At 39.8% G+C, this 15,459-nt stretch overlaps 1 protein-coding gene across 1 annotated transcript; it reads left to right on the forward strand.

The window, feature by feature from the left end:
- Positions 1–2,375: 2,375 nt before the first annotated feature.
- LOC107039069 (homeobox protein Hox-A4) lies at positions 2,376–9,435 on the forward strand. Its single transcript, XM_015258510.1, has 2 exons — positions 2,376–3,249; positions 7,458–9,435. Exons 1-2 carry the CDS (start codon positions 2,376–2,378, stop codon positions 8,117–8,119), a joined length of 1,536 nt encoding a protein of 511 aa, XP_015113996.1. The 3' UTR covers positions 8,120–9,435.
- Positions 9,436–15,459: the final 6,024 nt, after the last annotated feature.

Raw genomic sequence — 15,459 nt, forward strand, 5'->3', positions numbered from 1 at the left:
CAAAAACAGTCCAGGGCTTCCAATTTATGAGCTACAAAGGATTTTTTTTTTCAAAATTTTCGGAAAAATATGTGGAATAACAATTACGAGCTATTTTTTTTTAATTCGCCTCTTACATGGCTAAATTTGCTTTTTTTGTATTTTTTTACACAAATAGTGAATTTTTTTATATGAAAAAAACCGAAATCAGCTGTGTAGGAGTCGAATTCCAAAAAACTGGCTCATAATTGTTAATCCACACATTTTTCCAAAAATTTTGAAAGAAAAAAATCTTTTGTAGCTCAAAAATTGGAGGCCCTGGACTGTATTTAGCATTTTCAGCGATTTCGGGCAAACGAATAATAAACAAAATTTTTTTTTGCACTAATTATTCGTTTTCAGATCTATATAATCGTTCTTCAACGTAAAAGTCTCACTCCAATAACCTACGACTTTTAAAACTCATAGTAGTCTCCCCTTACTGTTTTACCACTTCACTACTGAATTGAATTCAAACTCAGAAGATTGAAAATTCAGATGAAATTGTGACTGAAATTTCAAGAAATTTCTAACAGTGTAGGCACCGGATATGCGGGAAATTGGAGAACTAGTCGAGATTATTATCGTTATGTGGGCACCTCCCCCGTATGTATTGCCAGGACTGACTGTCCACTCTGGATTTAATCGAAAGGAATTGATAAATCCAAATGAGGCAATTTCACTGTGTGATAACGCCATTCTTCTTATACATTGTGAATGCTAAAATTATTGCATTAGTGTGCAGCAAAAATGAAAAATGTCTTCGGAATAAATTCCTAAGTGAGATAAATAAACTAATTTTTCATCACGCTGTGACGAAAAGTGAACTTTTCGGCACATTGTGATGAAAAATATTGTTCGTAACTCGTGAAAAAATGTTTTTTAGCTCGTGGGATTATAACCTCCCACTCGCCAAAAAATACTTTTTGCACTCATTACGAAATATACTATTTCCTTATCTACGGGCTCTCATTAAATTTATGTTCAAAATGATAATTCACCTGCTAAAACCCTCTAAAAATATAACTAAAAATAAGGTAATGTGTAAAATCACACCATCGGGAAGCCACAATAAATAAAATACCCCATAAAGACTTGTTCGCATCCATATTTTTCCGTGAGGGAATCGGTGAACTGTGAGTTCCCAAATTTTAACTGAACATTTCTCTCCGCGTACTTGCGATTTTGGCTAAACATTCCTAAACCTATTTCAAAATTGCGTCTGTCTTGCCCTCTAGCCCCAATAAAGCCATAAAACATTCAACAATCGTCAGTAAAATTTAAAAACTCACCGCACCCGCCCGGAGTTGCCCAACTAGTCGAGATAATTCCCATTCGAAGATGGATATTGTAGGCGTGTTGAGAAGCGCGCGTGTAGGAGTGACTCCCCTTTTACGTAGCGCACAGAATCCCCCGAGTCCAGGGGGATAAACGCAGGGGTACGGTTGGAAATGATACGGGGGGGCCCTCCGGGTTTTTCGTGGCCGGGGTTGGCCTCGCACACCATCGAGGGTGGGGAAACGATGCCAGCGGTAAATGGTGGGGATAACCACTCGACAGCCAGGCAAGGAGAGCCTACGTCGATGGCTCGGCTGTCTGGAGGGAGCGCGCTAACCGGACCGGAGTTGTCAGACGAGTTTGTGCTGGGGCACTGTGTGCTGTGCTCCTTCGGATCTCCACCAGTGGCCACTCCGCGCCATATTTTCCCCTCAAAACCCCATAAACCAGTGTTCCACCAATCGATCCGACATTTAAAACCAAAACTCTTGTTCTCTACCGCTCAAAAATTGCAAAAAAGTGCCGACAAAAAAAAATCCGCGATCAAAAATAATCGTGTGGAATTAATCATAAGTGAAAGAAGCAGTGAATGATTTTGAATCCGCGAAATGCATCGTTATCATCGCCGAGCAAGTGCCTAGTCCACCGAGAATAGTTGTTGGCACCTGCCACAGTGGTCTCGGGGCGCCACACTCACATGTTGCATGCGTGCCGGTTATCCATCATGGTCGCGGACACAGCCGGGCTCTGATTGGTGCGCCGCAGATCACGTGGTATGGTAATTGGCCTCCAGTGGGCGGGAACCGGCGGGCGTTCATGTGGTGGTTTGAGGTACGTGTAGAAAAGTTTCTTGCCTCTCGGTGCATGAAAGATCCAGCGAAACTCCTCTCGGCGGTTTATCGGTGACGGTTGTGCATACTGTGATAGCTGTTATTTTATGACTATCCTAATTAGTTTGCGATTATGGATCGCGGGAGTTTCGAGGGATTGTGAAATGCGTGATGTGTACGAGTGTTTAATCGCGGCTTTGAACATTGGCCTCTCGTGAATGATAAAAAGCGAATTGACGATAATATAAGATGAGTTCGTTCCTCATGAATCCGACCGCCGGTGGCTACCACCAGCAGCACCAACAGCCCAGTCACCACTTGACGGCATCTCCCGTCGTGGTGGATCCGAAATTCCCCCCAACGGAGGAGTACAGCCAGAGCAACTACATTTCCTCGACGAGCGACTTCTTCAGCAGCGGACACCACCTGACACACCCCCAGTCGCATCAGCTGCAGTACGGATACCACCAGCATCATCATCAGGCTGCGTCGACCCCTTACGGTGCAGCATCGGCGGTTCCGCTGAACGGCGGCTACGCGAGCTACGGCAGCTACTACAGCCCCCATCCTCACCACCAGATCCACCCGGTCCACCACCCCAGTCTCCATCATCATCATGCTGTGGGCGCACTGGCGATGCCGCCGGAGGCCCAACAGCCCCCCCTGACCTGCCCCCCCTCGATGCACAATCAGCAGTCGCAGCAGCAGCCGCAGCAGCCACCGCCGACGACGGTCCTGGGATCAACCGCGTTATCCCCGAATCTGTTAACTAGTCATGTACCGCCACCCGACGCGCTCCAGCATCCGGGGCATCCTCCGCCACCGCAGCAGGGCCAGGGACAGTCGACGCCACAACTCGACAGCAATGTCTGCAGTCCGACGGGGACGAACTCCTTGCACAGAGACAACTCACCCGATCTCAATCAATCTAATCAGCATTCCGCGCACATGCAGAACACGCAGTCAACGGGACCGCATCATGACGATCCGTCCGACCAAGACGACATGGACGATGACGCCATCGACGGCTCGCCCCATATGATGGATGACGAGGAGGAGGAGAACGAAAATGGCGAACGCGTTGTTTATCCGTGGATGAAGAAGAATCATATCGCCGGCGTCGGTGAGTTCACATCGACATTGATCGTTGGCGACACGCGGTGTGCGGTCCTCTCCGGATCAGCACGCCGCAAATATTTACAGGCTATTTGTTAAACACCTTACGAGCGCATTCAATCATCCCTCAAATCCTAGAGTCTTTGGAATAGTTTGTATTGTTGGGCGGTCGTTATACACCTCACGCATCGAATTCTACGATTTATGGGACGCCGTTTATCTTTGCGTTTTGTTACACCGACGGGAGACTTATGAGGCGCAATTTATCCTGATAGCTACTTCTTGCGTACCTGCTCAGGGCTCTTGTGTGGTCGATTTTTTTCCTGATTTCGACACGTTTGGGCGGTTGCGAGGGGCTGGTTATCTTCAGGAATTAGAATTGTCGCTATTTCTACTCTGTGCACTTGTGGTATTATTTTTTATTGGATTGGAGAGCGATAGCTCGATGCGGGAGGGATTTTTCATTTTTATTGGATAGATCTCGGTGGACTATTTTTCCGACGATTTCCATAGAAATTTATTTCTGGTTAAATTGGTATATCCCCCGGGGATTTCTCCGATGAAACTTCAAAAGGAAAAATCTGCATCGTAACTCTCGATGAACGAGTAAACCTCGACGTTCGGGCGTTTGCAGTTTCTTTAATGACGAAAAATGACTACTCACTCCAACTTGCAACTGTTCCGTCGATGTAGGACACAACAGCGGTTTTACCGTCGAAACATCCATTTTTCACTTTTGTCCGGGGTCGGACAAAGAGGGTTAATCATATATTGTGTTTTTCTTTTGGACAAAGGCCGCTTCTCGGATTTCTGATGTCGAAAAACGATCCGAGGCGAGCGGTTTCGGACTAGACGAACGAAAATTCTGAGGGATTTTCCAGTAGTGGAGTCGGTTCTCAGTCTTTCCTTTGGAACTCATTCGTAAGTAGGGGAGGTTGGGGTAAAACGGACCCTTGTCACTTTTTTAAAATGTTAATGAGAGGTCGAAATGTTGATAAAATTCAATAATTTCTCTTCAATGCAAAGAACAACTCGTTCCCCTTGTGCCGAGCCTAAACCGAGCTCAGTTGATAAATTTGTTTCTGAGTTATGAATAATTAAACAAAAGTCTAGTGTCCATTTTACCCCACCCGCCCCTATTTGGATTCTCAATCCGTTGTCCATGCTCGTCATTCCTCGTTGAAAAGTGTCTCACAAGGCTCTGTACAAATGATAATTTTAATTCTTTCCTCCACACAAATCGATACGGACAATCGTGTCGGGACTTTCGGGACAAATTTTGTAAATTACTGACATAATTCATTCTCAAAATCTCAGCTCTATACCCGACTTCCTTCTATTCCCATATATTATAATTGCTGCAGAAGTGTCTTAAGGGGAAACGGAACCCCTTTGTCTACATCAAATCTTAGAATTCAATAGCGAAGTGGTAAAACGATTTAAATCGACTCATCTCCCAGTTGAGTTTTTGAGGAATATCTCCGAATCTAAGGGAGATAGCGAAATTTTCCTAATTACATTTGTTATAGCTCTCATTCAGCTCTACAAAAAAGGTTCAACCAAAAATTTTGCTATCTCCCTTAGATTCCGAGTTATTCATGAAAAAATGGTCAATAGTCAAAATTGACTTGTACCGTTTTACCACTTCGCTACTGAATCCTGTTTTCTCCTACAATTATTAATTTCTATCTCTGAAATTACTTTATCGCCTCGATTATCGCATTGTTGAGTCAACGAAGTACTTTATTGAACAAAAAATAATAATTGCAGGAGACAACACAATTCTAAAGATTCATATAAACGCAGGACTTCCATTTCCCCTTAAAAAAAGAACTGAAATCAGAAATAACGAAAATAGCGACCTGTGATTGGCGCTCGTGGTCTTGGGTTTCAGGTTCGGACAATGGTATGGCTAGTCCGACGGCAGCCGCAATCTTCCCTTCGAATGCCGAAGGCCAGACCCCACAATGGTCAGCCCCGGGTTGGAATGGAATGCGTCTGCACGGATTCTAAACTCTTCCCATTCCTCTTCCTTTGACTCGCTGTTCATACGGACAACAAACACATCCATTTGTTTCAAACTTCAAACGTAATCTCCACCAGTTTTTCAATGTCCAGGGGACACAATTCACCGGGACAACTGATTCCTCAGTCGTGACTAGGTTTGAGGAATAGAAAGCTCTCGTTTTGTTGGTATAACTGTTACTGGATATTATGTATGTGATTTTTGACCCATCCGTCTCATTCACGCGCCTTTATCTTGAAGCACACTAGGAGTTTGATGTGTTCCGTGCGCCCGAGGCACTCCAGCATTGTCCGAGGGTCTCTCACAGCTCCTTTTTCATTCCTCTTTGTTTTACTCCATTGACAAATGGCATTCATCTCGACTCAACGGCCTTGGAATCACTCCACCAAGTTGTAATAATCTCGTATTTATCTGGCCTCAGGTTTTTCAATACGAATTAATAAAAAATGCATCACATGTGCGTCTATTGTCCTCGAGACACTATTGATTTTGATTACATAATCACAACAAAAATCATTCTCATCAGTATTCAAAAGGAGTCATGAATATTTATACTACCTTTTTCCTGACACGTGTGCAACTAGAGAAACTACGCATAAACTGATGTCAAGAATCTTTTCCACAAAGATTATTACGCGTGATTGAAAAGGTCCTGTGTGCATAAATCATAATACCAAACAGTGTCGCAATTATGCAGGTATGGATTTTTATTCAGACGGAATACTGCAATCAATGTGCGGTCATAGTTTGAAGTGACCGAATATCATTAACAGCGCGAGGGATTTTTTCATTCAGCTGAAAGTGATTGAGCGATGGTGATAGTCTAATGTTCTACTGGTGTTGTTGTTTTTTTTTTTCGTCGGATATTTTATTATGGTTGAGTGTCACTCTTGAATGGGTTTGGACTCACCGACAGGGGAGATATTTCAGTGTCGAGGCATTATCAGCTTCAATAACTCCAATTGAACTCATGTCAATGACGCAACAATTCACTTTTGGTACAGGCTATTCCCATGAATAAAGATCGAGGTTGATACGTGAAATATTTCGTCGGTTTTTGGTTTTGTTTTTGTTTGTCTAGCGATTGGTTTATTCGTATTGAATGCGATCGGAAAGGGAAGCCTAGGATACGAGTCCTAGTTAAAATGTTTAAGCATGATGTTTCAAAGTCCTATGAATGAAAATTATTCCAAATTCGTGAGGAACTTGAAGGAATTGGACGAACAGTAAGTATTTTGACGCGAGAGAAACGAGACAAGAGACACGACGAGACGAGACAAGAAGAGTCATTCGAGACAGTGACAGAAACGAGACGAGACGAGAAAAGCCGGTCGAGAACGAGAGAAGCGAGAGACGAGAGAATCTCTCAATTCTCGACGAGACGGGAGAAGAAATTGCTCTCGTACTTCGGTACGAGACGAGACAAGAAACCGCATTTTCTTGTCTCGTCATGTCTCTTCAGTATGAGACGAGACAAGAAGATGCAGTCATGTCTCTTCAGTACGAGACGAAACGAGAAAAGCCGGTCGAGAACGAGAGAAGCGAGAGACGAGAGAATCTCTCAATTCTCGACGAGACGGGAAAAGAAATTGCTCTCGTACTTCGGTACGAGACGAGACAAGAAACCGCATTTTCTTGTCTCGTCATGTCTCTTCAGTATGAGACGAGACAAGAAGATGCAGTCATGTCTCTTCAGTACGAGACGAAACGAGAAAAGCCGGTCGAGAACGAGAGAAGCGAGAGACGAGAGAATCTCTCAATTCTCGACGAGACGGGAAAAGAAATTGCTCTCGTACTTCGGTACGAGACGAGACAAGAAACCGCATTTTCTTGTCTCGTCATGTCTCTTCAGTATGAGACGAGACAAGAAGATGCAGTCATGTCTCTTCAGTACGAAACGAGACGAGAAGGGTCATTCGAGACAGTGAGAGAAACGAGACGGAACGAGAAAAGCCGGTCGAGAACGAGAGAAGCGAAAGGCGAGGCGAGACGAGAGAAGAAATTGCTCTCGTATTTCGATACGAGACGAGACGAGATGATGCAGTTTCTTGTCTCGTCTCGTCTCGCGAAATCACTGCGTTCCTCTGATAAATCAGACAAACACCGAAAATCCGCATTTCTTAGCCTCACTTTTCACCCCAAATATAAAGAATACCTGACCCATAACAAATTCGTATTTATTCTTCCAGCGAATCCATCCTACCAGCCTGGTGTAGAGTCCAAACGCCAGCGAACAGCGTACACAAGACAACAAATACTCGAGCTTGAGAAGGAGTTTTATACAAATCGATACTTAACAAGACGACGGCGAATCGAGATTGCCCACATGCTGACCCTGTCGGAGCGTCAGATCAAGATTTGGTTTCAGAACAGACGGATGAAATGGAAGAAGGACAACAAGATGCCAAACACAAAGAACGTCAGGCGGAAAAATGCCAATGGCCAGCCGCAGGCTAAGCCGAGCAAGGGATCCAGTCGTACCAAGTCAGGTGGTGGTAACAATAACAGCCAGAAGAAGAACAACAACAATTCACCTTGTGAGTTTAAGCTGGAGAATACGAGTCTCGATGGTAGTCTAGATATGAGTGATTTTCACGGTGTCAGTGCTGGCCTTCCGCATCCTCATGGCTCTCATACGAATTTCCAAGGCCATCCGCATTCATTGACACACCTTCAGGCCCAGCTGAGTCATCTGCAGGCTAATGGAATGATGGACAGCACTGGTGGATCATTGGGGCACATGAACTCGGGGAGCATCAGCCCTCTGGCGCCCGCAACAAGTCCACCAGGAATTTCAGCTGCTGTTCCAACGACTGTCATCAAATCGGACTATGATCTAACAGCACTGTAACGTCAGCAGACGTCGCCATTGCCTGGAAAGCTCAGCGACCTGACCAATTTCGTGGATGTCAACGATGTGGCACCGTCTTATCAGTGGCTCTGAGACAGCTGTTATCGGGACAAATTTGATCCAGTGAATTTTAGAGTTATTAGTGTACCAATCAATGCTCATTTTGAAGATTAGAAGAATGTGTGGGGGCTATTCTGAAAATGTCGGAGTGGGTGAATTTCTGTGGAAATGCATTTGCAAAATGTGCCATTCTGAGACATTGACTAATACTTGTATTTGAAGCTGTGTCGATTCTAGACGTGGCGAGGCCAGTTTCTGATGATAATGCAACAGTACCCGTGTTTAGAGATTCTGAAAATTGTAGTTTCTAGGTTTTAATTTTCATGAAATTGTACATACGTACTCGGTTTAGGTGTAAATAGGTAGATGTAAAGGTAACATGAGTGGCATGTTCATATTTACGTTCAGGGGGGCTAGGGTACTACGTGTGATTTAAAATTTGAAAAATTTGTTCGTCTCGGAAATTCAATCGTTGATAGGACTTTGTGAAAGTTTAAGGATAGATGCGAGTAAGCGGCAATAAATTCCATTCAGTCATCTCCATTTTCGTTCACATTTTCGAGGAAATATATTGAATACTGACGATTCACGTTTGAAAAAGTGATCGCGCCATCAAACATGGAATAATCTCGATAATAAATGACTACGAAAAAATATTGAAAAATCTTCAGAATTGACTTGTCACGTTTTATCATTTGAACGTTGATTAAACTCAAATGTAAATATCTACAAGCGAAATCAGTTGTAAATATCACTGTTTCAAATAGTCATCTATTTTTATCAAAAATAAAGGAACATGAATAACGACCAATAGTGTATCAACCGTAAATGAAAATAAACTTTGATCGAGTAGATGTCAAATGATCCCTAAATGCACATTCGCTGTGACGACATACCAAAACAATACCATAGGTGTAATACAAATTAGCGTCTAAGCCGAAACATTATACATAATAGAGTATAAACGTTGAATTCCTGATAATGATTCAGTATAATTAGCGTCGATTAGTCGTAGCACGAGTCGCTGATTCTAGAGGGGTTTCGTGGTCGTTATGCGTGCGAAAAATGAATACTTTTACCTTAATTCTGTATATAGAGAGTTGTAACATAAGTATATAATGATGGTTTCAAGAGGACACGCGATAGTGCTTATGTTCATATGAAGATATTCAAAGTTTTAAAGATTAAAGAACAGAAATTGAGGAAATACAATCTTAATGTGAATAAATAACTGAATAAATGTTTCGTAAATTTAATGCGACTTCTCATTTGAATGACAGTTTTACTTTTTGTTTAATAATTTTCTCCATCCAAAATGGCTTCAGGACGAACTGCAGTGGCAACAGCGAGAAAATCGATATTTTCACCTCGTGACGTGGAAAAAGGGGAACTTTTATCGGAATCTATACCCCACTAGGCCTTTTCATACCCCTGTGGCGAGGGGTTATCGAGCAGGAGAGAGTAATAACGCAATGTTGTATGTGGGCGAGAGGGCCTTGAACACAAAAGCCCAACAAAAAACCTCTCTCTAACGTCATGGTATTTTTTCGGAGGGGTTGCAGATGTGAATACGGGCTTCCAGTCATGAAAGCTACTGGCTTTTCTTGGCATATCATCGTGTATACTCCAATTGCTGATTGCCATGAATACGACCTTTTTCGCTGCGTCACGTTAGATTCTTACAGGAGATTTCGAGACCAGCTGTAGAGGAAAAAAAATATTGAAATTTCTTTTTAAATAAGGGAGAACATGCACTGGTTGAAGGTGCATGCGATGAAAAAATCCTGATACCCCGCATGTGTGTACGACCTCGTTTTTTTTTTTTTTTTTTTTTTTTTTTTTTTTTTTTTTTTTTTTTTTTTTTTTTTTTTTTTTTTTTTTTTTTTTTTTTTTTTTTTTTTTTTTTTTTTTTTTTTTTTTTTTTTTTTTTTTTTTTTTTTTTTTTTTTTTTTTTTTTTTTTTTTTTTTTTTTTTTTTTTTTTTTTTTTTTTTTTTTTTTTTTTTTTTTTTTTTTTTTTTTTTTTTTTTTTTTTTTTTTTTTTTTTTTTTTTTTTTTTTTTTTTTTTTTTTTTTTTTTTTTTTTTTTTTTTTTTTTTTTTTTTTTTTTTTTTTTTTTTTTTTTTTTTTTTTTTTTTTTTTTTTTTTTTTTTTTTTTTTTTTTTTTTTTTTTTTTTTTTTTTTTTTTTTTTTTTTTTTTTTTTTTTTTTTTTTTTTTTTTTTTTTTTTTTTTTTTTTTTTTTTTTTTTTTTTTTTTTTTTTTTTTTTTTTTTTTTTTTTTTTTTTTTTTTTTTTTTTTTTTTTTTTTTTTTTTTTTTTTTTTTTTTTTTTTTTTTTTTTTTTTTTTTTTTTTTTTTTTTTTTTTTTTTTTTTTTTTTTTTTTTTTTTTTTTTTTTTTTTTTTTTTTTTTTTTTTTTTTTTTTTTTTTTTTTTTTTTTTTTTTTTTTTTTTTTTTTTTTTTTTTTTTTTTTTTTTTTTTTTTTTTTTTTTTTTTTTTTTTTTTTTTTTTTTTTTTTTTTTTTTTTTTTAAGAGAGCAGGAAGAGGGCCGCGCACGCGTGTGTATAAGGCTTCATACAGTGATGTTGCAGGCTGTGGTAGCAGGGTGCTCTCCTCGTGTGCCACCACGGAAGAGGGTGGCAACTAAGAGGCGAATGGGAGACGCCCGTGCGCACGTACCTCCGCCCATGTATATTGAGTTTCTTGCCGCATGTTGCATTACACGATACCTCTCTTATCGGGGATATTTTGTCAGTTAATTATTTGGGATTGGCGGCGAAATGTTTTTCCACCCGTCAATTTCATCGATATTTAGCTGTCGTTGGCAGTCACATGTGAGGCCTCAGCTGAGGTCAATCGGTAATCGTGTACTGGGGATGGGGGAGACTAATGGTGCGCGTGCGTCTACCATTTTATTGCTCAAGCTCTCTTGAGAGAGAGTGTAATCATGTGGATCTACATGCCAAGCACCAACGAAGGAGACGGGAAATGGGTGGTCGTCGTATCGTTGGGTATGGGCCTCTGAGAAGTCTTGCTTGGCACGTCAGGATTCTACGGGACGAGAAACCAAGTTGCGCGTTCACCTCGGAACGATAGCATCTATACGTCCGACAGAAGGTGCTTTATAATAATTCTCGATGTTTCAGGGTCGTCAGTGGGATGGCCATACCGTGTTCGATAGATAAGCGGGGTTTTTATTATTTTCGAATTCTACGGAATGGGAGAAATGAACAAAAACGAATGATCTGAGATTTTTTTGAGATGCTTCGCATCGCGAATACTTTCAGTATGAATCAACGCAGGATTGAGGGAAGATGAAGTTATCGACCCACAGATGAGGAAATTTTTTTGACTGGGGTTTTGACGTCAGCCGACGAAAATAACGTGCACGGAAGACAGCACCCGTTGTACTGGCAGTCCCTATTAGATGTAATTGGAGGGGATTAACGAGTCATGACTCCATTTATCAGGTTCCGTAATTACAAAGCATCGGCTCTCCCTCTGAATACATCAACGCTCACTGCGGATGTACGTATACATGCAGACATTCTTTCCCTGGAGCCCTTTTCGGTCGCTACTGTTCAAGGGGGGCTGACACTTCTACTGCGCACAACTGACGAGCCTCTGAGTGATATTCCCCTAGGACGAGAGACAACTTTGCATCTCAAATAAAGTTTTGCCTGTGCGTTTGAGATAAGGGGAGGTGTCCGCTTGCTGTCGTCGGGGACAAAAGGAAGTGGAAGAAACTGGCGTAAGCTCGTATGAAGGAGTTTGGTTCATCTAGGTACACAAAAAAAATACTTTTGATCAGTAGAAAAAGTACTTGTACCCAGCACATATATTTCGCATACAGCATTTTTTGCCGCTTTTATATGTCACGTGGTTAAAATACCCGAAATATATTTCGACGTATTTTTATTCGACCCGGGAGAATTCCCTGATACCTGATATTTTTTTTGGGCGTAACTATTGAGAAGTCGTCGACACATGCTGCACTGGAAATGAAGGGAATTTTGAGACGAATAGAATGATTTTTTATTTGGGTTTCTGCGACTTGTAGTTCTGGAAATATCAGCAGTCGTTTGCACAGCTGAAATTGTGAATTTCTAGAAGGACGCGAGGGGCGCTGTCCGCAGTGTCTCGTCTACTTCTCAAAAAGTATATTTCCCATATATTTCGCATACAGCATTTTTTGCCGCTTTTATATGTCACGTGGTTAAACTACCCGAAATATATTTCGACGTATTTTTATTCAACCCGGGAGAATTCCCTGATACCTGGTCACTCTCCAACATCGAATCAATTAATTAAGGCACACGTGACTCGTCCGCATTCCTGGCAGCTGCATATCCATCGTAACAACTTGCAGACGGTAGCTGGGTATCCGTCCTGAGCCGTTGTGCATCCCTTCTATATGAGACAGACTTGTCTCCTTGACGTGGGCGGTCCAACCGCGAGTTCCCCGAGATTCATTAAGAGAGCGTAGTCTACTAAGCAACTCGTGGACCGTGTATTTTTATCGCTCGTCTCGACCCAGGGTTGACAGTTTACCTCCGGGCTTGGCAGTAGCCACCAGCAGGCTTGTTAGTGGTCCTCGTATTATCAATGATACCTGTCGCGTGGACAACGTCCAATCCTCCACGTTTGAAGTATCGAGCCTGAAAATAGAAGCAATTTTGACATTCGCGGGGCAAAAGAATGTCGCGAACAATGACGGATGTGACTGTTATTTTATGTATCTTCTGATATTTCTCATTCTCGGGATGAAGAATTTTATCGTTTTTCGGGTGAAAAAAATTTTGAGGAATTTCTTATCGATTCTTAATTTTTAGTTTTCAATTGGGTTTAATTTAATTACATTTTTACTTTCTTCAAATTTCTTGCATCTTTTTGTTCGTAAGAAGGAAATCGAAAAATTGTTTACAATGGAAATAAAATCAAATTATAAAAATTAATTGACAATTTAAAAGATTGATTGATTAATTGTGGATTTTCGAATTCAAAATCGGGAACAATGACGAATGTACCTGTTATTTTATGTATCTTCTGATATTTCTCATTCTCGGGATGAAGAATTTTATCGTTTTTCGTGTGAAAAAAATTTTGAGGAATTTCTTATCGATTTTTAATTTTTAGTTTTCAATTGGGTTTAATTTAATTACATTTTTATTTTCTTCCAATTTCTTCCAACTTTTTTTTCGTAAGAAGGAAATCGAAAAATTGTTTACAATGGAAATAAAATCAAATTATAAAAATTAATTGACAATTTAAAAGATTGATTGATTAATTGTGGATTTTCGAATTCAAAATCGGGAACAATGACGAATGTAACTGTTATTTTATGTATCTTCTGATATTTCTTATTCTCGGGATGAAGAATTTTATCGTTTTTCATGTGAAAAAAATTGTGAGCAATTTCTTATCGATTTTTAATTTTTAGTTTCTTCAAATTTCTTCCATCTTTTTTTTCGTGACGAGGAAATCGAAAAAATGTTTACAATGGAAATAAAATCAAATTATAAAAATTAATTGACAATTTAAAAGATTGATTGATTAATTGTGAATTTTAGAATTCGAAATCTTCTGAAATGTCAGTGGAATTTTCTCGAATTCACTGCAATTTGAATTCAATTTCATTTTCTTCCATTTTTCTCGTCTTTCTTTTGATAAAAAAGTGGACAAAATTTTGCAAGCAAATTGAATTAATTTTTTTCATGGAATCCTGAATTTTTATCAACAAGAGTTATTGAAATTTCCGTGGAAATTGATTCAAAAAATCCCGAAAGGAGTTGAAGAAGTGAAGAATTTTAGTCAACGTTGCTTGACATTAACGAAATTTTTATCTCCGCGCCTTGATATTTGGATTCTGATCCACACCAAGTCCGAGAGAAGGCCTCTGTCGCCCAGTTGGTGCCCCTGTGCATTGCGCGAAGGTTCGGAGCTCTCTTGCAAGCCGCACTCCGTTCATTAATCTTGATCGGATCAGTCGAGATAGCGGCGAGCTGTTTCGGAAACCCCCTCATCCTACTTTACCCACTACCATCAGCCGATCCCTCTCACCCCCTTCTTCTCATCAACTTCGCCTAGCATCGGTCTGGCCCTCTCAATTCCCTATTTTTCTTTTATCTTTTCCACTTTCGCGTTTTCTCCCTTTTTTCTTTCAGTCTAGAACGCTCGTGTTCACCTCCAACCAAACTCTTCCCGTCCGAGAGCAGCGCTAACCCTTCTTCAATTTTCACCGTATTCTCTTTTCACCTTACTTTCGTGGAGTCCTCACTGCTGTCCATCAAACTGCTGTACCCAGTCTTAGGGCAATCGGACGAGACAATTTATTCTGAAAATCGACAGAGGGCAGACTTTTCACCCACAAGAATAAAAAAAATGCTATTGTTTCTAGAGAAAATTTCCTAAGCGGGAAATCGGTTCAAATCGATTTTTTTTAGAAAATTAAATTTTAGTATAAATAGACTCCATTTAGTTACTAAAATTTCGATGAATTAAACATCAATATTCTTTTAATTCTTTCAATTTTATTGTGGGAAAATATGAAAATAATCCGATTTTTTTATCAGAAAAGGTTTTATTGATTTTCAGAATTGAAATTTGGGAAAAAATGCTGTAGTTTTAATTTTAAAAAATCTTAAGTCTGCGAAACAGAAGTTTTTAAAATCTTTTTTGTCTAAAATCTAATTTTTTTTCCTAATTTTGAAAAGAAAAAAACATCTGTAAAAAAATAATAAAAACTTTGATAAAAAAAATAAAAAATTTGATGAATTCTTTTAATTATGGAATCAATAGTTTCCAACATGAACTCGTCTAAAATTAGAGAAAAAATTCCGAATTCAAGAAGAATTAAATGAAAGAAGGAAGAACTACTAGAATTTTTTCTCTGTTTAGAATTGAAAGTTCCTCAAAACTTCTAGTCCATTTCCTAAAAAACGTTTGATTTCAGAAAAATATTTAGACGTTCAATCCAAAAATTTATCAAAATAAAAATAATTGATTCTGGAAAATTTCCACTGAAAACAGAAAAAAAAGTTTATTTCCACCGTATAGTTGCCCCTGCCAATCTCCGGCTCATTATAATTCATTAAAATTCCCAACATCAGTTTTTTCCATCGGGGGATCGTGAAAATACGTGATGGATTCCGTTTTCAATTTAACGGAGCCCCGCTGAGCGTCTCCACACGGTTGCCTCGTATTCGCCCGTACTTCCCTTCGTGGAATAGCAATGAGACATCACCCGTTGCCTCGTCGCAAATCCAATACCACTGATGCAAAGCTC

The sequence above is a fragment of the Diachasma alloeum genome, unplaced genomic scaffold, assembly GCF_001412515.2.
Source record: "Diachasma alloeum isolate Michigan unplaced genomic scaffold, Dall2.0 Dall_scaffold_00291, whole genome shotgun sequence".
Lineage (NCBI taxonomy): Eukaryota > Metazoa > Arthropoda > Insecta > Hymenoptera > Braconidae > Diachasma > Diachasma alloeum.